General features: G+C 33.0%; 2 protein-coding genes across 2 annotated transcripts; both read right to left on the reverse strand.

Moving 5' to 3' along the window:
- Window positions 1-6,113: 6,113 nt before the first annotated feature.
- On the reverse strand, window positions 6,114-6,902 carry LOC133313277 (extensin-3-like). The gene is made up of 2 exons (XM_061514621.1): window positions 6,390-6,902; window positions 6,114-6,275 (listed from the first exon to the last, which is right to left on the reverse strand). Exons 1-2 carry the CDS (start codon window positions 6,900-6,902, stop codon window positions 6,114-6,116), a joined length of 675 nt encoding a protein of 224 aa, XP_061370605.1.
- A 16,361-nt stretch (window positions 6,903-23,263) lies between these two features.
- Window positions 23,264-23,935, reverse strand: LOC133313300 (extensin-like). The gene has a single exon (XM_061514652.1). The coding sequence runs from the start codon at window positions 23,933-23,935 to the stop codon at window positions 23,264-23,266; it is 672 nt and encodes a 223-aa protein (XP_061370636.1).
- Window positions 23,936-24,160: the final 225 nt, after the last annotated feature.

The following is a 24,160-nucleotide window of genomic DNA, read 5'->3' on the forward strand; positions in this document are numbered from 1 at the left end:
TACGTGAAGACATGGTACTGACATGACGAGTATTTGAATATAGGGAGGGATTTGAAGAAAACAGATCTGCATAACTACAAATTTTGGTTTGATTAATTTTGTGAAACTTCTTAGAATTGCGTACTTCGATATGCTTTACAAATATTTGTCATGAACTTTATATGCGCTCGAGGAGTCGAGGGTCGAAAGTGGAAACGAGGATACCGATGCCACTTTCATCTTTATTATTGTTGAAGATAGAGATTTAAATTTGAATTATTGTTGCTTAGAGATAGGAACAATAGCTAATTTGATTTGAATAGAAGTAGTTTGTAATTTAGTTTGTATTTACTGTTAGGCTGATAGCTGTTTTAGAAGTAGTTTCCTTAATTTGTGTTAAGGTTGTTAAAATATTACCTGTATAAATTCACCTCATTTGAGAGGTAAAGTAATGAAGATCGAAAGTATTTCCAGGAATTTAATTTTTAACATGGTATCAGTTGTGTTTTGAGCCAGGAAATCAAGGTCCCATCATAATTTTTTTTTCTCCTTTCCTTAAAAATTCCTTCCCACAGTTTCAAATTTTTTTTTTTTTACCCGTTTAATTTAATATTACCCGTTCTCCTACCCGAAATCAACATTCTATTCTCGAAAATCCCCTTCCTTATCTACAATCCCTAATTTTCCATGGAGAACACAGAGAACCCTCTTTCACCCACCGATTCTTCCACCTCTGCCCCATCCCAAAACATTATCATTCAACAAGATTCTTCTTCGTTTCCCATCACTGTCATCCTCGATGACTCAAACTATCCTCTTTGGTCCCAGTTAATGGACATGCGAATTGGAGCTAGGAATAAATCTGGCTACATCACTGGTACAACACCAAAACCACCCATAGCTGACCCCACCTATGCTACCTGGGTCACTGAAAACCAGAAAGTAAAAAGCTGGCTTATTGAATCCATGACCCCTCCCTTGATGCAGCGGTTCATCCGCCTTGAATCAGCCAAAGACATCTGGGATGCCGCACTTCGCACCTTCTATGATGGGTCAGATGAAACCTGTCTCTTTGAACTCCATCAACGATCCTTCTCAACAAAGCAGCATGGTCGCCCTCTTTCCACATATTACAATGAACTACTGTCTATTTTCCAAGAAATCGACCACCGAATGTCTTCTCCAGCAACCACCGTGACTGATGTGGTTCATATGCACTCCTCGATGGCTCGTCTACGGGTCTACATATTTCTCAGTGGGTTAGACTCTACCTTCGACCAGGTACGAGGTGAGATTCTTCGTAAAGATCCAAAATTGGATCTTGAAAGCACTTATGCATTTCTTCGCCGTGAGCACCAACAACGAATCACAATGGGTCGTCCTAATCCTTCATCAGAATCCTCGGCTTTGGTATCTAATTCTGCTCTGGTCTCTCATGTCTCTCGTTCCCCTTCTGCGAATCCTCTTTCCAAGTTTCGAAAAGATATTCCTTCTGGGAAAACGTTGGTGTGCTCCCACTGTGGTGATTCAGGCCATTCCAAGACTCGATGTTATGAAATCATAGGATATCCAGATTGGTGGGACTTCACAAAGAGACCTCGACGAAAGGTAATCTCCAAAGCTCTTCAGTCTTCTTCCGAAGGTACACCCTCTGCTTCTCCTCAGGCTCATGCTGTGTATGAAGGTATATTAGGTAAGACTATTGCTTTATCTGCCACTTCTAGGAATTGCTCATGGATAATTGATACTGGGGCGTCAGATCATATGATTCGTGATGCCTCTGCGTTGACACATTGTTCTTCTTGTAGTAAATCAACCATAACTACTGCTAATGGTAGTTCTGCCTCCATCACGGGTCAGGGCACTATTACTCTGACCAAAACTCTCACACTTCACTCTGTTCTTGTGGTTCCATCTTTGGATTTCAATCTGTTATCTGTCAGTCAACTTACCTCACAACTTAACTGCACTGTGATTTTTTGGCCCAATTTTTGTGTTTTTCAGGACGTCCAGACACAGGAGATTCTTGGCTATGGTGTTAGACATGGCAACCTTTATTTCTTAGACCTGCCTCCTCATGACACTCCCTCAACTCATCAAGCTTCCACCACTGACTCTCCTCATTCTGAAGTTTGGCTTTGGCATAAGAGACTAGGACACCTCTCCTTTACTTTCCTTAGGAAATTATCTCCCCATTTATTTTCTAGATGTCTTCCCTCTGAATTTAAGTGTTCGATTTGTGAAATGGCTAAAAGCCATCGAATTCCTTTTTATTCCAGTTCAAATAAGAGTTGTATCCCTTTTCAAGTCATTCATTCTGATGTTTGGGGACCTGCTAAGGTTCCTTCCTTCTCTCACTCTTATTATTATGTATCCTTTATCGATGAATGTACTCGAATGGTTTGGATTTCCTTACTCAAAAATAAATCTGAAGTCTTCTCTGTTTTTCAGCACTTTCATAGTATGGTTCACACTCAATTTAACAGTTCTATCCAGATTTTCCAATCAGATAATGGCCTTGAATACAAAAATAAACTCTTTTATGATTTTTTGCTCTCTAAAGGAATAAAACACCAAACCTCATGCACTTATACACCTCAGCAGAATGGATTAGCTGAGAGAAAAAACCGACAATTATTAGAGGTGGTAAGGGCTTCATTATTTGGAATGAATGTCCCTTCTTCTTATTGGGGAGAGGCCGTTCTCTCAGCTGCCTATCTCATCAACCGTACCCCGTCCAGTGCACTCAATTTTCTTACCCCTCAACAGAAATTGGAATCCTATTTCTCTATCCCTCATGTCATGAATTTAGAACCTAGAGTATTTGGTTGCACTGTTTATGTTCATGTACCCAAACCTCTCCGAAATAAACTTGAACCTTGTGCTATAAAATGCATCTTTGTAGGATATTCTGACCTCCAAAAAGGATATCGTTGTTTTGATCCAAAATCAAAAAAAATGCATGTAACTCTTGAAGTCTCTTTTCTAGAATCTGAAGCTTTTTATTCAGGGGGAGCCACGCATCCTTCTTCTCAGGGGGAGATTCAACATATTAGAGAAGAAGAAATCTGCTTGTCTGTTCCTATAACCCCTGCATTAACTTCTCCTATCACGGTTCATAACCTCACACATATTATTCCTTCTCAACATTCTTCACCAGACACCTCATCTACACCAGAAGAAACACCATGTCTACCTCTCATAACGGAACCTCTTGCTATGGACAATCCTGAAGCTCAAACAGAAAACATTACTGAGGTAAATTCTGCTCCTGCTCCTATTTTAAATAATTCTGCCCCTACTTTAAATAATTCAGATCCTACTATACAAATTAGAAGGTCAGAAAGACAAACCAAAGGTATACCCAAGAAAAATTATGAACCAGATCCGAATGTCACAGTGAAATACCCCATTAGTAGTTATGTGTCCTCTCATAGGCTATCTGAACCATATGCATTAATGGTTGATCAATTATCTACTGTAGCTATTCCTAACAGTGTGCATGAAGCAATGGAAAATCCAAAATGGAAGGCAGCTATGAACATTGAAATGGAAGCACTTCAAAGTAATAAAACTTGGAGCCTAACCACCTTGCCAAAAGGAAAAAAAACAGTTGGATGCAAATGGATATACTCAGTAAAGCTAAAAGCAGACGGAAGCATTGACAGATATAAAGCAAGACTTGTGGCAAAGGGATATACTCAGAAGTATGGAATAGACTACCAAGATACATTTGCTCCAGTGGCCAAACTCAACACGATCCGGATTATAATGTCTGTGGCAGCCAACAGAGATTGGCCATTAAAGCAGTTCGATGTGAAGAATGCCTTCCTAAACGGTGATTTAGAAGAAGAAGTGTACATGGAGATTCCACCAGGAGTAAGGTCAGAGGAAAATACAGTTTGCAAGTTAAATAAAGCTTTGTATGGTCTGAAACAATCACCAAGAGCATGGTTTGGAAGGTTCTCACTAGCAATGAAGAAGTTTGGCTATAGACAGAGCAATTCGGATCATACACTGTTTATCAAACAGAATGAAGGTAAAATAGCCATACTCATTGTCTATGTAGATGATATGGTGCTAACAGGAGATGATGTAGAAGAAATGAAATTATTGGAAAAGAAACTTGCTGCTGAGTTTGAAATGAAGAGTCTAGGCCAACTAAAATACTTCCTGGGAATAGAAATTGCAAGGTCTAAACAAGGAATATTTTTGTGTCAGAGAAAATATATCCTAGACATCCTATCCGAAACTAGGATGATGGCTTGCAAGCCAAGTGATACTCCAATAGAGATGAATCATTCACTTGGAATATATCCTGATCAAGTGGAAACAGATAAAAGCATATATCAGAGATTAGTAGGAAAGCTAATATATTTATCACACACAAGACCTGACATTGCTTATTCTGTGAGTGTTGTAAGCAGGTTCATGCACTCTCCTAGTGAAGAACATATGAAGGCAGTATATCGAATCCTCAGATACCTCAAAGGATCACCAGGAAAAGGTATCCTATTCTCAAAAAATAAAAAAGCATGTATAGAAGCATACACAGACTCTGATTGGGCTGGAGATAAAACTACCAGACAGTCAACCTCTGGATACTTTACATTTGTAGAAGGAAATTTAGTCACTTGGAGGAGCAAGAAACAGAAGGTAGTAGCAAGATCTAGTGCAGAAGCAGAGTTCAGAGGTATGTCATATGGCATTTGTGAATTACTTTGGATCAGAAGCATACTTTCAGACTTAGGAATCACATATGATCAGCCAATGAAGCTTTTTTGTGATAACAAGGCTGCTGTGGAAATTGCACACAATCCGGTCCAGCATGATAGAACTAAACATGTTGAAGTGGATAGGCATTTCATTAAAGAAAAGTTAGATAATCAAGTGATTCAAATTCCATTTGTTCGATCCGAAGACCAGCTTGCAGATGTCTTAACAAAGGGTGTGTCTGTGAAAGTATTTGAAAAGTTGATTGACAAGTTGGGCATGATGAATATCCATGCACCAACTTGAGGGGGAGTGTTGAAGATAGAGATTTAAATTTGAATTATTGTTGCTTAGAGATAGGAACAATAGCTAATTTGATTTGAATAGAAGTAGTTTGTAATTTAGTTTGTATTTACTGTTAGGCTGATAGCTGTTTTAGAAGTAGTTTCCTTAATTTGTGTTAAGGTTGTTAAAATATTACCTGTATAAATTCACCTCATTTGAGAGGTAAAGTAATGAAGATCGAAAGTATTTCCAGGAATTTAATTTTTAACAATTATAAAAACACTGGATAAACCTCCAAAAAAAAAAAACACTGGATAGTGGATACCTTGATTCGAACAAAGAAAAATACTACTTGCTCACCAAAGTTTACATCTATCAAATTATTCTTTTTCTATTTATTTCTAATTTTGTTTCTCTTAAAATGTGCTACCAATGATTCACTTTTAAATAATAGTAATTAAGAAAAATAATAACGAAAAAGTTAACACAAAAACAATTAACTATAAACAATAAGCGTAAATTGTTATTGTAATAAAAATAATAGAAAGGAAGCCTTAGATACAAAGGACAAATATATTCCCCCCATGAGAGAGGGGATATTTATTTGGCTCCTCAGCCTTACAAACTGACACTTTGAATATCATAATGCATGAGCAGCAGCTGCAGACACATGTAGCGGGCAGTGCCTTATACAACTGTCTAATAAAACAAAAACAGAATTAAAATAAATAAATGAACGCAGTCCACCAAACAATAATAGAACACTTTTGACCAATATGTGCTGCTTCTCGTCCATGGATTTCTTTGTTTTCACACTTTCTGCTTTGATCCTACACGAATACGCATATATATATTGCTCTGTCAGTTCATATATATTTGATCCCTTAACCAAATACAACAACATAAATATTTTATATGAAATGCAAACTGAAATATTAAATAGTAAAAGAATGTTCATATTATCAATTAAATTATACATAACAAATATATATATATATATGTATATACTGATAAGTTGGGGAAGAGAGAATAGAAGTGGATTAACTGGTGAAGGGAAATTTTGTACTACTAATAAAAATAATGTAAGATGAGTAAAAGAAAAATTACCATGTGATCATGTGATGCAAAAGCACTATCTAATGGTGGTAAGGTGGAGGTGGTGATTTATAGAGGTAGTGTGGTGGAGGTGGGGAATGGACTGGAGGAGGAGGAGACTTATACTCATAAGGCTTCTTATGTGGTGATGGTGGTGGTGGAGAGTGGTAAACATAAGGGTGTGGGGGAGATGAGTGGTGGTGACGGTGATCATCATGGTCATGGTCATGGTCATCATGGTGGTGGTGATCATTATGGTCATGGTCATGGTCATCGTCGTGGTGGTGGTGATCATGGTGGGGGTGAGGATACTTGTGCTCTGGTGGTGGTGGAGATGAGTACTTGTAGGGCTTCTTGTAAGGTGGTGGTGGAGAGTGGTGCACTGGAAGAGGGTACTTGTGAACTGGTGGTGGAGGAGAGTTGTACTTATATGGCTTTTTGTAAGGTGGTGGTGGCGGTGATGAGTAATGGTATGGAGGAGGTGGTGAGTGGACTGGAGGTGGTGGAGATGAGTACTTGTATGGCTTCTTGTAAGGTGGGGGTGGGGGTGATGAGTAATGGTATGGAGGAGGTGGTGAGTGGACTGGTGGTGGTGGAGATGAATACTTGTAGGGCTTCTTATAAGGTGGTGGTGGTGGTGATGGGTAATGGTAAGGAGCCTTTGGAGGAGGAGGTGAGTGAACTGGTGGCGATGGAGATGGGTAGTGGTATGGCTCCTTGGGAGGTGGAGGAGAGGAATAGGCGTAGTTTGCTGAAGTTTCAGATGGGAAGCTGAAAAGGAATATGGCCAATGCAAGAGTGAGAGAAGCTGAGGCCATTAGAGACCTCATTGTTTTCCAAAGTTTACTTTGAAGTGGGTTTTGGTTGTGATCAAAAGGAAGCTAGTGCACTCCATTTTATAGTTTGTTTCTTTACCATTTAACTCCAACCAACCATCTTGATAATTAAATTTGCGAATTTTAACTTGACATTCACCTTCCTGGAAACATGCATGATATTATGTAAGGCTATCTTTGAATTGCTGATCAGTCGTGTTGACTTTTAATTATAATAATGAGGCCCAAAGCGTTTTGGAACGTGGATTTGGATTTGATGTGGCTGCCAGTTCAGATGATGAACCTGGCTAGAAATGTCTACACCACCTTTAACCTAAAAAAAAGAAAAGACAGGAATCTGATTGAATTATTTCTGATTTAATTTCTATTGATTCTAAAACATCGTCATCGAGAAATTGTTAATTTTTTTGGGGTATATGCCTTCGCGAAATTATTTTTTCCTACATGTTTTTGTCTCTTCCTTTTGGCATCTAATTTCGAAATCATGTATGGGGTTCTCTCGAAGGTTGTGTGTGATTTATATACGGCACATAAGACGAATTTCATGATCATCTCACTCTCATCAGTTAAAATATTTGATATTTCTTAGAAAGTAATCTGTCGATTTCACAATTTTCATGCTGTTGTTCCAATTGCCATTGCGTTACAAAATTATCAACAAAACTCGACAATGATTTATATTTTTTTAAAAAAAAAATTATTTTGAATATTTTATACATTCCGATTTTTTATTTTTTTTAAAATACTAGAAATCATAATTTAAAATAAAATTTACTCAAACATATAAAATAATTTATACAAAATTTCAAAATAAAAAATTATATCTTCACCAAATAAATTTTTAAACTTTTTATATACATATCATGACAAAATCAATTTTTTATAAAATAATTCGATTTGAATTATACCTTGAGTTAATTAATTTATTGGATAGAAATTAATATTAATTACGTCAAACACACTAGTTAGTGCAATATTTGGATAGAATCAGAATTTTTTTCTAAACAACTTTTAATGAAATTTTGTTTAAGTGCACACGTACGTCATGTTACCATGTGGCGATGATGGAGGCTGGTGATCGTGCTAACTAATGGTTGGTGGTAATGGTGCATGATGGTGTTAGAAGGCTATTAGCAATAGAGATGGCTAGTGACCAATAGTGATGTCGGCAACGGTTGAGCTGGCTCTCCCGTTTCCAAGAAAGCTCCAAGGAGGTAGATGACATCTTCTCCTATATTCTTGTTGAATCTAATTAAGTCCCCTTTATGATAATGTTTTGAGTAGGATAAAATCAATCACTAGATAAATTTCTTATATATATCATGTTCCGCTAGCATATCTCAACTATCTTGTCCATCAAAAAGCTGGTCCTCTAAATCTCAATTGATAGCCTAAACCTAATCATCAACTAGGACTCTTAGTTGTTGCCTATGGTGGTCACGGTGACAATTTTTAACACAATTCTTGCTGATAACAAAAAAAAAATATTTTCAAATTGATCTGTTTTTAAATTCATATCGAATTTATGTTAGCAAAAAATGACACAAAAAAAATCATATTATATGGTGTGTCAATATGCAAATACAAAATGATCCGTGTTAATCATTTTACAAAATATTCATATTATGTCAGATCAACACGACGTTAGTAAAAGTAACATTCAAATGCATGTACATGTTATTCATGTCTTATCATGTCAATTCAACCCTCGTAATACGAGATTGAGATTTCTTTTAGTAATTATGAAATACATGATATAAAAGTTTTAAAATAATAGTTGACCAATTTTTTTATTTTTTATTTTTGAAACAAATTTAATTACTTGTAAACAAGTTGAGTGTTAAAAAAAATATTACTAAAAATTAAGTTGCTTGTAATGGAATATTTCATCTAATAAGGGTTTTGAAAATTCATAGTTTTGGCAATATATTATACACCGACATATATAGGTACTATTATGTTTTACACCACCCTAGCTAGCGTTGGGTTATAAAAATCAAAAGGGGTACACGAAGAGTAATTATTATCCACTGAACTGAAGTAATATTTTATAAATCCAAATAAAAATAACATGCAACGATGGATGCTTTGGTTAAGTCTAAAAATAAAAACGGTAAGAGGTTGATCCAAAATCAATAATCAACCCCCACAGGAAAGTTATTGTACATATGTACATTTTTTTAATTCACCGTAGGGTTAATATGCAAGCAATTGTAAAACATAATAGATAAAGAAAAAATTTTGTATTCAATTTAATTATATATATCAGTAGATTTTTATTGATAAATTAACTAAGAGTAAATGTAAAGACTTCTTGAAGTTTGTAAAATACTTTGATTAACCGCTTATATCTTAAGTGTTCTTTGTCGAAAAAACTGTACAGTAACAAAAGCTTATCATACATGAAGGGAAAATGGGAAGGAATCAACGTAAAAGATGGTATACCAGTAACCAGACCATGATCTAAAGTGGAAAAATCATTTTGAGAAAAAAAAAAGGGTTGAGCTTTCGAAGCCAGCTCAAAGATGTCGGTATTATTGACTTTTAATATCTCTCTCTATATATACATATAGGGGAGAGATTATTTGACTCCAGTGTAAGATTTATAAGTCTTACTTCTCATCCTAACCGTTGATTTTCATCCATCCAACGGTTATAATTTAGAAAGTTATATTAATTAATTAATTATATATGTCTAATTGACTAGCCCTTTGCACATAAAATTACATCTAGATGATTTTTTTTAGGGTTTTATAAGAGTTATGTTGTAGGAAAAATGATTGCGTTATGTTATAGAGATTCGTTTTGCGTGCTAGATTTTTTTTTTTAAACATGCGGGCCCCACCAAATATTGTGTGTGTAGGAAACTTTTTATGGTAATGTTAAATAATAGAATGAAAACCTTTTTTTATATGAGATTTTCACATAAAATTATTATGTAAAGGGAGAAATATTAAGCACAAACCTCAAATAAAGTTCCACAAATTTTAATAAGATTCTAATTATTTGGTCTAGGTGCATATATATATTTTTATTTATGTATGACTCTATCGACATATAAAAATATTGAATTTAATTTGATCTGAATAAAATACAGTAGGCCCATCAAAGATTAAAATTCAAAGAACAAGGCTCAAATCCACAAGGCCTAAAACAAGGCGCGACGCCTTCAATCACGCATCAGAGGGCGCGATGGTATCATCGCGCCGAAATCGCCTCTTAACAGGACTTCAGAGATAAGGAAGCGATAAAAGGAATCGGTGAAGATCCACCGCGCCATTGAACAAATAAACATAAAACAGCACCAGCTTGCCACCACTCTACTAAGACAACCTGACATAACGAGATAAGGCTAGGGAAGCACCAGCTGAATTTGCAGCCCATAAACAGCCAATCAGAAGTCATACCGTCTACCTAAGGCGGCTTCAGATCCACTATATAAACAAAGGGTACATGCCCAAGTATAATAATCTAATTTCAGTAAGAATATCACAAAAACCTGACCTTGATATACTGACTTGAGCGTCAGAGTGTCATTACAGGTACCCCAGTCAGGATCATCGCGCCAAGGGATCGAGAATCATACTCATCACATCTTCAACAATTACCACCAGCCCAGAAATCTGATAGCCCAATCCAGAGTCCTCATACGTCAACCGTGTGTGATTAGGCCCAATACACATTGGCCAGCCCATATAATATTGGTCTGATCATAATTCATTCTCAAAAGCACCGTTTCACGTGCTGTAATATTCTTTAAATTCTAAATATATTTTTATTTTAATGACATGTTTTATTAATGTAATTGTTATAAAATTTATATTTCACTCACTAATGTAATTTAAAAGAATATATTTTAAGCTACTATAGGATTAATCTAATAGTAAGGAATTTGAGTAGTTTGTATCAAGTTATAGGTCCTAATAAAAAAGTATTAATGTAATTTGTATAGATATGGTTGTATCTCAGAAATAATAAGAAGATACTTAAAAATAATTTAGAAATCTCAAATATTAAAATTATCTTCCTAGTGATTCAAAAATAAATAATATAAAATATGTATTTGAATATATATATATATATATATATATATATATATATATATATATAATAGCTAAAGATAATGCTTAACTATATAGGATGAATAATTAATTAATTAATCAATTAAAATGTAATTCTTAAACTTCTAATTCAAAATTGGTTCGGTAATTAGCATGTGCATTTGCTAAATTATTAATCGTGGTGTTTGGCTGTCTCTGCAAGTGGGTAGAACAAAAGGCCAGCATCTTAAAAAACCAATATTATTTTATACATTTTACCAGCTTGGACAGCGACCGACCCACATCTGATTCCGCTTAATGAAGATTTTGGATTCAAGTTTTCACGAATACAAAAAAGTTTTTTTGAGAGAACTATCCTTATCATGACATGAATATTATTGTCTCGAACAAAATTGCTCTCCTATAAATATACGTGATTTATATATAAAAAAAATGGGATTTGATTTTCTCATATTACATGAGAATTCAATTCTCATATTATGACTCAACTAGTAGTGGACTCCACATTTATTAAAAAAGAAAAACAAAAGAAAAACTTTGCACGCAAATCGAAGGGTCACAACATGAAAATTAAATGTTTATGTAACATAAGAAAATATTTTCCCAAAAAAAATTACTATATTATATCAACTCATCCTTAAATCTTACTAGCTATGGATAAACTTCTTATGTTAATTGGTTTTTTTTTTTTTTTTTTTGTAAATTATGTTAATTGGTTCTTACAACCAATGTTTTAGTAAGAACACCTTATACAATTTCTTTAAACAAGAAAAAAAATCCCGAATTTTTGTGCAAAATCAGGGTAAGTAATATACCCATCCTATAAAACCCATTTAGATGAGTTATACTTTTACCAGTGAGTTATAGTTTTATGACACAATCCAAGACCTTGTGTAAAGCTATTTTTTGGGCTGAAATTTTAAGGTCACTCTTAAAAGTGCACAACTTACTGTGTTAAATATCGAAAGTAAATACAAACCACGGAAAGAACACATATATAGTAGTTGGTAAATTAAATTTAGAATTGGTACAATTCACGGAATTAGAACTCATTTACTATAAATAGGATTCATTTTCTCTGTTTCAGCATCCCAATTCAAAGAGAAAACACCAATTGTCTTTTGAGTGAGGTCTATTCTCCTAATATAAAAAAAATTATTTTTTTCTTATAATTTGAGAGAGATTATAGTTTAACTGAAAATAATGTATACTCTTACCCGTAGTTTTTTTAATTGGGTTTTCCAAGTATATTTTGTATGTCACTTTAATTGACATATTTGTTGATTTCTTAATAAATGGAATTAAAATAAAATTAATTATACCATTTGTATTTAAAAAATAGTTAAAAGGTATAACTTTAAATTTAATAATTATTTAATTAGTCATTGCATAACGTTATCTCTGACCAATTTATGTGATCAACGGTGCAGTGGATGCACTGTGACTTCTCGTGTTTTGTTACAAAATTCTTAGGCAGTTTGACAATTTAAACATTGTTTTCGGAAACCAATTGCTAGAAATTTAAGATCTGTTTGACTGTGTTTGATTTTTTTCTGTTCTTAAAATTATTTTGTAGAATAATTATAAAAACGTATTTTCTATATTTTTTTGTTTTAAAAATTAAAAATAAAAACGAAAACTACTAAAACATATTCTCTAAATTTGATTCTAAAATCAAAAAAAATTACAAATTTTAATTTCATTTTTTTTTTACACAACAAACCTTACTAGACGAGTTTTGTTGGTCTTTTTCTAGAAACCAAAAATCTGTTTTTAAAAACAGTTATCAATTAAGTGGTTGGATGACTGGATCATATTAGCATTGAAACCAGCAAAAACCGATTTGAACTGATTGGGTTTTGATTAACTCGATGAACCACTTACTCAGTAGAATCATTACTTTCGAAGAAGAAGGAGAAAAAAGAAAACAACTTGAATTATATAATAGAGTTATAGGGTTTGGTATTAGTCATTTTAAATGACATAATGTCATTTTAGGAGAGAGATAAACACATAAAAATAAAAATTATGAAAGAGAGAAAATTGATGGTTTTTTTTTAATTTAAAATTTAAATAATTTTTTTTTCTATGTCTGTCTCTCTTAAAAGAACAGAGTGTTATGTTAATTAAAATGACAAACACTTTTTTCCCTATTATCCACGAAAGGAAAAACCAGGTGACCCAAGATCCGGAGATGTGTAGCGTGTTTGACGGTGGAGATTTCCTCGGTCCCTTTCCCATCTTGTTTCTTGTGTATTGCTTTTCAGCCCTTCTTTTTTTAAAGGTTCTCTGTCCAATTTCAATTGGGCCTATCTCATATGATTGTGAGCTCAAACCTGTGTATTTCCGAAGAGTAGTTCTGTTGTTTACTTAATTGTAGCTGAAGTAGGGAGCTTGTTTGTTTTATTAGAAAAGACAAAAATAAATAAATAAAAATTGGAATTTTAATGTGGATTTAGGATAAATAAATAGATATAGGAAATGAGCAAAAACCCTATTAAAATAAAAATGAAAAAAGCAAAGTATAAATATTAAAACTTGATAAAAAATGAATTACAAAAATGATACAAAAGAATAAAAAAAACGCGGGTTCGTTAAAGTTGATTTTAGTTTTTCTTTTTCACTTTTTGGTTTCTCTGATTTGTTCCATTGATTGGTATGCCAATTAGCAAGTTGCTTTGTTATAATTAATATATTATTAAACACGTTATTTAATCATTTTTAATTAATTAATTAACTGAAGTTAATCAATCTATTTATTTTGTAAAAAATTATATGACTTTGTGTTTTTTCATCACATTTAAGAGATGCGTAGGAGTGTTTACCGAAAAGAGAGAGAGAGAGAGAGAGAGAGAGAGAGATGCGTAGGAGTAATTTTATTTTGTCAAAGGAAAATTGTAAATTATTGTAGATTATTTTTCTATACTTTTTTTTTGTTATCTTTTGACTTGTAAATATTTTGATTAATATGTTATCCTCATTTTTTATTGTTGTAAACATTTTAATTTAATTTTGGATAGTTGATAAATTGTTTTACATATTCTAGCTTGTGTTTATTTTATGAGATAAATTTAATATACTTATATTATTATAATTTATACAGAATATTTTTTCTGGAAACTAAGTTTTATAAACCATATGATATTATACCATCATAAAATCAAGAAGGCACGGGATGCTTATTTTATATTTGCTCACCAAAACGTTTAAACCTATATATTATTGTATTCCAAACACACACACACACACATTCCCCCTTATGAGATAGGGAATATTTATTTCACTCCTTAGACTTACAAACTGACACACTGAGAATTATAATTATGCTAACAAACAGGCAGCTGAAGACAACTTACAAGTGTCTAATTAAACAAAAAAGCAATTAAAATAAATAAATAAGTAAACACTTAAGACGAAATATGTGAAAAGTTTCCTCTTATTCCTCCTCGTGTATTTGTAAAGTGTTCCGTCCACTCCCATCCATGGCTTTCTTTGTTTTAACTCACACTTTTCCGCTTAGACCTACATATATATAAACACGCATATATTGGTCTGTTAGTCCATGTCTGATATTCAACAAGATAAATATTCTACATGAAAATGGAGACTAAAATATTAAATAGTAAAAGAATGTTTCATATTATCAACTAAATTATACATAACAATTAAATATATACATGGGGAGGAACAAAGAGAGGAGCGTGGGGAACAGGGTAGGTTTGAACTGGTGGTGGTATAATGAGGGGGGGAGGGAGTGTTGGGGTAGGTGGTGAGTGGACTGGTGGTGGAGGAGAAGAGTACTTGTACGGTGGTGGGTGTAGAATGCGGGGAGGGAGTGTTGGGCGAGGTGGTGGAGGAGAAGAGTACTTGTATGGTGGTGGTAGTGGTGGTAGAATGAGGGGAGGGAGTGTTGGGGTAGGTGGTGAGTGGACTGATGGTGGTAGAGGAGAGGGATAGCCGGCGTCGTTTGCTGAAATTTCAGATGGGAAACTGAAAAAGATTATGGCTAATGCAAGAGTGAGAGAAGCTGAGGCCATTAGAGACCTCATTGTTTTTCCAAAGTTTACTTCCAAGTTGGTTTTGGTTATGCTCAAAAAGAAGCTAGTGCAACCCCCATTTTATACCACAGTTAATTAACTCCAATATTCAACCATCTTGATAATTTTTCTTTTCAATTCAGATTCACCTCCCTTAATATTTTTGAATTAACATTGGTTGTGACTTTTAATTAGAAAAATGAGACCCTAATTAAGTGTTTTGGAATGTGGACCTGGATTTGATAGCGGCGGCAGGCTAAGCAGATTAACCTGGCTAGAAATGTTTACAAATTAATGATAGTAATCTTATTTAATTATGCCTGATTTAATTATCTATTGATTTCTAAGACATCATCCTCGCGAAATTATCATTATTGTTTGGTATATATATCTTCGAGAAATTATTTTAATCAAGAAAATACGTTATATGAATTTTTATAATAATTGTTGGCCAAATTCAAATTTTAATTTGCCAATGATTTTTTTTTTTTTTTTTTGTACATTGCTAGGAGGTATCCCCATTCAACCTCCTTCGGGCACCATGCCCTCGGGGTACGGCCCGTTTGGGCTAGCCCCTTCGCAACCGGAGAAAGGACGAGACTATCCCCCAACCGAAGATTTTTTGGCTTATCCTCTGGCCCACTGATTTGCCAATGATTTTACTTGTTAGCAAGTTAAGTGTTTTCGATAAAAAGTACTGGAAATTAAGCAGCTCTTGTACATTTTAAAATACATTTATTACATCTAATAAGGGTTTTAAAAAATTAGTTTTGGGAATATACACAGACATACAGGAAATATTGTGTTCTGCTTCTACACCACCCTAGCTAGCGTAAGTAGCGTTGGAGGAATGGTTTTATAAAAGATAGAGTAGTTTTTATGCGCTAAAGTAATAATTTATGGCTTTAATGTTTGTAAAATGAATGTAGATAAGTTATTTACATTCGCTCCCAAAACGACGTCGTTTTGGGTTAAAAAATTATAATGAAAAAGACTATTATAACTCTGAAATAAATTGTAATTACAAAAATACATTGATTTTCGCCTCAAAACGACGTCGTTTTGAGCTCACTTAAATAAGTTATCTACATTGACCGTAGAAAAAACGAACCCATAATTTATCCAATTAAAAATAACATGCAACGACGATGGATGCGTTTGGTTATTTTTGAGATAGTCGCTGTAGTTTTAAGTCTAAAAAAAAGTAACAGTAAGACGTTAATAAAAAATAAATAATTAACCACTTGAGCTTTTAGGTGAGATACCTAAAAATTTATATTATTTCTTTCTAACACAATTCATTATGCAAGAGTTCTTTGATTTAAAGTATGAATAATGCACAATCTCATTTTTTGGTTTGTTTTGTGCTTTGATACCATTTTAAAACAATCATCTCATCTAATAGCTCAAACTTTTAATTAAATGCTATCAATGATTCTTTATTATATATCCCTAATACAATATAAATTATGTATTCAAATTGTACATATATCTTCAAATATAATAGCTAAAGAAAATGATTAACTATACATATAGGGTAAATAATTAATTGATTGATCAATTAAAATGTAGTTGCTTAATTTTCTGTTTTGAAAGTTGATACTAATTTATCCAAAAAAAAATTTATCCAAAAAAGAAAAAAAATATTATACTAATTTATCCAAAAAAATAAGAGAAGAAAATTGATACTAATTATCAATCGCGGTGTCTCCAAGAGAATTGATCGATCGAACGCATATGCATGTAAATATTAATTTATACATCCTACACGTGAAAAAAATGAATGACCCAGGTGTGAATTATTACAATACTATATTTTATCAAATCATTCTAAAATTAATCTTACTAGCTATATGAATAAACATCATATATTAGTGGTAAGGGACTTATGTATATGAGATTATAAGTTCATACCACAATGTCATTGTTATATATATATATATATATATAAAACAACATCAAAGTCAACCGGAAAAAGAAAAAAGCAGCTGTGTTAAAAAATTAAAGATGAAGTTGCAAAATTGATGAATAGATGAAGAAATACAAAAATTAAAAATCGGATGACTCAGAGATTAGGAGATGTGTCAGTTTCCAAAAAAAAAAAGAGATTAGGAGATGTGTAGCATGCTTGACGGCGAAGGTTTGGGGGCTGCATGCTTCCGTTCCAATTTCAGCCTCTCTTTTTTCGTACATTGTCTTTCAGCCTTTTTATATAATTGGGCTAGTTGAGGTTTTATTTGAAGGTTCTTTTTTGTTTTTCAATTGGGCCTATCTTATATGATACTGCTCAACCCTGTGTTTTTCAAGGTTCTCGTTTGGTTTTTTTTTTTTTCTTAAAAAAAATATTGTGCAATATTTTTTACATAATATTTTTTGCCCAAAAGTCGGAGTTCTCTTATGTTTCGATTAGTATTAAAAAATACTTTTAAATAAAAACAGTATTTTAACATTTTTCATTTTGGTATACAATTTTTTTTTTTATTTTTATGCTTTTTATTTTCAAAAGTCCGTGTTAACACGCATATGAAATAAAAAATATTTTTATTTTTAAAAAAAGCAGCTTATTAGAGAGAGAAAAATTCATCCAAAAGTCCGTGTATACTTCAATTTTTAATTGAAATTTCGTTAAGGTAGTGAGCTTGTTTGTTTAAATAGAAAAGACAAAAAGAAAAAGGATTTTTAATGTGGATTTAGGATAAAATAATTAAAAACAGGAAATGAGAAGAAAACTTACTAAATGGAAAATATGCAAAAAGATAAAAGAACATGATAAAAAAATGAATTACAAAAGGAAAAAATAAAAATATGGGTTGGCTGGACTAGATTTTGGTTTTTCTTTTTCACCTTTTGATTTAAATTGTCTGATTTGTTCCATGGATTGGTATGCCAATTAGTATGTTGCTTTGTTAAAAATAATAAATATTACAGAGGTTACTTAATCATTTTTTAATTGATTAACTAAAGTCAATCAATATGTATTTTTTTACTAGATTTTTTGTTTTTTTTGTCAAAAAAAAATTTCAATTTTTTGAAAATTTTTATATACTTATTTTTTATTGTCTTCTAGCTGGTAAGTATTTTAATGCGCGTGTTATTATCTTAATTTCTTATTTTTTAAATATTTTAATTTAATTTTGGATGCTTATTCCTTAATTTTTTTTTTTGGTAATCTATTCGTTAATTTATTTATTCTAGCCTTTGTGTTTATTTCATGAAATAGATCTAATATAATTATATGAGAAAGATTATATTTATTGTCATTTTAACCTTATTATTCTTACTAACTAATTGATTATTAGAGCTATCAAAATGAGTCAGTCCGTCCCATTTGGCCCTAGCCCGTGTGGGTTAGGGGCAAAAAACTCGCAGGACCAAATGAACCTCAATAATCAAGACTCGCATGGATCAAAAGCCTTATTAGTTAGCGCCAAACGGGCCATCCAAAATTATAATTTCACAATTTTTTTATCAAATTCAATACATTAAAAAATATTTTAACAAATAAATTTTTAACACTTTCTTAGCATATTTTATACAAATTATAAATTTCTTATAATTTAATTTTTTTAATAAAATAAGATTTGTACACAAAAATACAAGTGAAAATGTAAACAAAATTTTAATATAAGTTAAAATTTAGTTTCTACTTTTACTAAATTCATTATTAAATGATGCCATCAAATAAAGATTTTCTCACCGGGAGTAAATACAACAATTATAGTGGAAACTAAAAGTAATGATGAAAAAATTATCTTAATATCAATATTGAATAGCTGCTCTTAGTATGTTATATATTTGAAAGTAAAATAATTAATTTTCTTTAACTAATACCCTTACAAAAAACTTTTTAGTTATTATTATCTACAAAATTACTAAAGTGCATTGTATACAATATGTTTCAATACAAATTTGGATGTATAACATGCTTAGATGTCAATAGAAATTTTATTTTTATTGATGCGTAGATGAAAATCTCTGTTAAAATATATCACTACTGAAAAATTAATTTTTGTTGTAAAATTATGGATGAACTTCACATGGTTCATAACACGTGACTCTTTTGTTTTTCATGACCTTTGATATATTCTATAATCATCACACTAATGGTGTGTTGAATTGTAGAATACATCCAAAGGGGTACTGTAAAATATTATGGATGATCTTTCACGTGGACTATGGATGACCTTTCACATAGATTATGCATAATCTTTCACATGGATTATGAATGATCTTTCATATGGTTCATAACATGTGACTCTTTATTTTTTCATGACTTTCATGTTTAAACATGCATCTAAAATAGATTCTTATACAAACTCTTCGCTTATACTTATTCTTATTTTTTTCTTTTTATTTTTTTTTTACCCTTCATTTTTCTCTCTTTCATATTTCTCTTTCTTTTATATTCTTAACCAAATTCACTACAATTTTTACTTATATTTTTAAATATTTAAATTTATATAATTTTTAGTTTTTTAAATAATGAAAATTTTGATTAAAGAAAAAGTTTGGCCCGCGGAACAGCCCTAATCCAGCCCGCTAAATTATAGGGCTTTGAGGGTTAGGGCTAAAACAGGCCCTACCACAAAAAAAGCCCGAATGAGTAAGGATCAAATATAATGCTTTGCGGGCTGACACACGGGCTTTAACCCATTTTGACACCTCTATTTATTATCTTGTATGAGTAATTTAGATTTGTTAAATATAGTCACCAAACACATGTACGAGGTTTTTTTTATCTTAATCTTTAATATTGAGTTTAAGTTCTGAATGTGCAAACTTTATTATAACAGAACAAAAATATTAAAAAAAACATTTTGTGAAAAGCAGAACATATATATATATATATATATATTTTTAAATTAAAAAATTATAAAATCCAAATCAACCCGTACACTTCACAATTCCATATGCGCGACAAACCTCATTTTCTCCTATTTCCTCCATTCTTTTCTCCCATTACTTCACAATTACATTACCATAACTTGTCGCTTGCCGGGCTCAATCAAGGGCCTCCCTTCCCAATGCCAATACGTACTCGCTCTACTCCTCCCTGGCTTCTGGTTCATGCCAAGGTTTTTCATCTATATTGAGAAGAAGTGAATAAACTTAAACAAATTCAGTTACTGAGGAGACCACATACCTCATACCTCCATGTGCTGAGACTAAGTAGAGTAATGAATATAATACTGTTTTGTTTAGATGAGAATACTATACAATTGCAATACTAAACATACAATGTAACGTTTTAACTTGAATTGGAAAAAACTAAAATAAAAACATCTATACACCTATTGTTGAATTACACCCCATAAATTTGGGGTCTTTCATATACTATAATTCTTTGTAATGAATCACTTGCAGTTGCTTGCACGGTTAGTCATGAGGGATGCCTATAATTAGGCGCCACCCAGGGAGGATAAATTTGCTCACATTTATACTGTGTAAGTGTGGATGATCAACATTTCCATCCTCTCACTTATGTTATAATTATATATTAATTTAATTTAATCTGTTAAGTTTCTCAAGTTATTGATATTCAAATTCTCTGGTCATAATTTATATGAAAATTCTGACCTCGCAGGTTCTGGTTATTATATCTGACTCTCTGTGCCGGTCTATATTTTATGGTGGGTTTTTGAATGCCAGTAAGTTATGGTCATATTATGTTACTTCATTTTTAATAGTCTATAAGATATCATTTCACCTTCTTAATTTTTTATATGGTCATTTTGTCACTTGTGACATTTTAGAGCCCACAGAGAACGCCACCGTGAGAGGGAGGATGAAAGAGATCGCAATGATTATGTGTATCTTTTACAAGAGCATCATTAGAGTTTGAAGGGTAAAGGTTGCATAGATCATTCCCTCCAAGTTGTGGAAGGAGGAGAAGAAGGCTACTACTATCATGCACTAGTCATGAAACTATAGTCAGAACTGTATCTTCAGCTACTAAATTTCCTTGTTTTTGTTTCTTACAGTAAATATATATATATATATAAGTAAACAAAGGCTTTACTTACAACATAGGGGTTTGTTCTCCTTTGGAGGCTGAGTTATGGGGGATCCTTCATGGTTTGAGACTTGCTAGGGACCTGAAGATTCCTAGTGTTTGGTTAGGGTGTGACAGCAAGGAGGCAATTATTTGTGCAGAAGACAATGCAAGCCCCTGTGGTTTTTCTGCTCTAATAGGTAGCATTAAGGAAACAGCTCAATTTTCTGAGTTTGTTCAGCTGGAGTATATTCGCAGGGATTTCAATATTTGTGCTGATGGATTAGCCAAGGAAGGATTGAACCTTCAGGTGGTGAGATGAGGGTTTTTGAATCCCCACTGATAGTTTTGAGTCTTTTTTGGTTTTCTTTTTGTACCAAGCTGATGGTGGAACAGGTTTCGTAAACATGCATCAGCTTTTTGTGTAATGTTTCTGGGCTAGGCCCTCCAATTATATATATAAAAAAAAAAAACATTAATTCTGCACATAAACAACACCCAAAAAAATGCAAAAAAGAAAAGAAAAAGGAATACCTCAGTGAGATATTGCACAATCTGATGGAAGTTGTTAAGGCATGCCCATTGAAGAGCATAATAACCATTTTCCGTTAATAACCAGAAATCATCTTGTATAAGAGATTGAAAGTGGATGGGAATTAGAATACGAAATCAATAACTGAAGAATAAAGTGTTGATCAGAAAAATGAAAAACAAAAAATGCATGAATCAGATCGATGAGTATGAAAATTGAATTCGAATTGAAAGCGTACCCATTAGCGTGGAATTGGAAATGGTTGTTGAGAAATGCGGTAAGGAAAGGAAGATCGAAAGAGAGAAGAGAGAACCAAGGGCCGATCTCGGACTCGGACTCGATCAACAAATAAGCATTGTAGTGAGGAGCGTTGTTGAGATGCTTGGAAGAGAAAAGAAGAGGGAGATGTTTCTCACGACGGAGAGGGGAAAAAATGAGAGCGGTGCTGTTTAGGTGAAGGTTTATTTTTAGTATTTTAAACATTTTTTTTTTTTGAAAATAATAGAAAATTAAAACAAAAACACAACGTATTTTGAACATTTTTAAAAGGAAGACAATTGAATCAGCGTTTTAAAATACTTTAAATCAGAGGCTTTAACATAACCGCCTCCAGCAAACCGCACTTGGATATCAAATTTCCTGGAGTGATTTCATTTCTCTTAAATTAATGTGCTACCGAATTTATTTTTAAACAGTAAAGATTAAAAAAATAAAACATTTGTTATACGTTGGCAAGATCTAATGTGGAATCAGAATCCGATGGAACATGACACTTGGAATTAAAGTCAAAGTTATGGTCTTCGGATAAAAAAGAAGAAGAGAGAGTCAAGGTTATGGACTCGATTTCCCATTATAAAACTTTTGAGAAGACAGTGGCTGCGTAATTGTTGGCCTAGTGGTAAGCTCGATCTAACATTAATAACGAAAAATTTAACACAAAAACTTAATTTCAAACAAATAAATGTAAATTATTATTATCATGAAAATAATAGAAAAGAAAGCCAAAGACACAAAGGGACAAATTTATTCCCCCTACGACAAAGGGAATATTTATTTGACTCCTCAGCCTTGCAAACTAACACTGATAATTATAATGCATTTAGGCAGCTGAAAACACAACGAGGGGGCAGTGCCTTACAACTGTCTAATAAAACAAAAACATAATCAAAAATAAATAAACGCAGTCCTCCAAACAATGATCAAACACTTTTGACGTCTCGTTCATGGCTTTCTTTGTTTTCACACTTTCTGCTTAGGTCCTGCATATACAAATAAGCAAATATTGGTCCGTCAGTTCATCTCTGATCCCTTAACAAAATTCAACAACATAAATATTTTATATGAAATGGAGACTAAAATATTAAATAATAAAACAATGTTTCATAATAACAGCTAAATTATACTTGATAATAAATACTGATAAGTTGGTGAAGAGAGAATAAAAGTGGATTAGTTAGTGAAGGGAAATTTTGTATTAATTGTAAAGAACTAATTCAACTTAAAATCTTAAGGTGTTGGGTGAGGACTTTAGAAAGTTGAGGGAGATGATGATCGAATTTGTGACATTTTGATCACTGAAGTTCTGATACCATATATAAAGAATCAATTCAACTCAAAACCTGAAAATGTTGTATGAATGTCTTTTTAATTATTTATATTATTCTCTAACACTGATAATAATAGAAATAATGTAGGTTGAATGAAAGATAAATTACCATGTGGTATAGCATTATCTAGTGGTGATAAGGGGGAGGAGGTGATTTATAGAGGTAATGTGGTGGGGGTGGGGAATGGACCGGAGGAGGAGACTTATACTCATAAGGCTTCTTGTGTGGTGATGGTGGTGGTGGAGAGTGGTAAACATAAGGATGTGGGGGAGATGAGTGGTGGTGACGGTGATCATCACGGTGATGGTCATGATCATGGTCATCGTCATGGTGGTGGTGGTGGTCATGGTGGTGAGGGTGGGGGTGAGGATACTTGTGCTCTGGTGGTGGTGGAGATGAGTACTTGTAGGGTTTCTTGTAAGGTGGCGGTGGAGAGTGGTGCACTGGGAGAGGGTACTTGTGAACTGGTGGTGGAGGAGAGTTGTACTTATATGGCTTCTTGTAAGGTGGGGGTGGTGGTGATGAGTAATGGTATGGAGGAGGTGGTGAGTGGATTGGTGGTGGTGGAGATGAGTACTTGTAGGGCTTCTTATAAGGTGGTGGTGGTGATGAGTAATGGTAAGGAGCCTTTGGGGGAGGTGGTGAGTGAACTAGTGGAGGTGAAGATGGGTAGTGGTATGACTCCTTTGGTGGTGGAGGAGAGGAATAGGCGTAGTTTGCTGATATTTCAGATGGAAAACTGAAAAAGAATATGGCTAAAGCAAGAGTGAGAGAAGCAGAGGCCATTAGGGACCTCATTGTTTTCCAAAGTTTACTTTGAAGTAGGTTTTGGTTGTGATAAAAAGGAAGCAAGCGCAACCCCATTTTATAGTTTGCTTTATTTACCATTTAACTCCAATCAAGCATCTTGATGATTAAGTTTGCTAATTTTAACTTGAGATTCACCTTCCTGGAAACATGCATGATATTATGTAAGGCTATCTTTGAATTGCTGATCATTCGTGTTGACTTTTAATTGTAATA

This window comes from Gastrolobium bilobum, unplaced genomic scaffold (assembly GCF_033153095.1).
Source record: "Gastrolobium bilobum isolate Gb01-03AN ecotype WA unplaced genomic scaffold, APGP_CSIRO_Gbil_v1 utg8451, whole genome shotgun sequence".
Classification (NCBI taxonomy): domain Eukaryota; kingdom Viridiplantae; phylum Streptophyta; class Magnoliopsida; order Fabales; family Fabaceae; genus Gastrolobium; species Gastrolobium bilobum.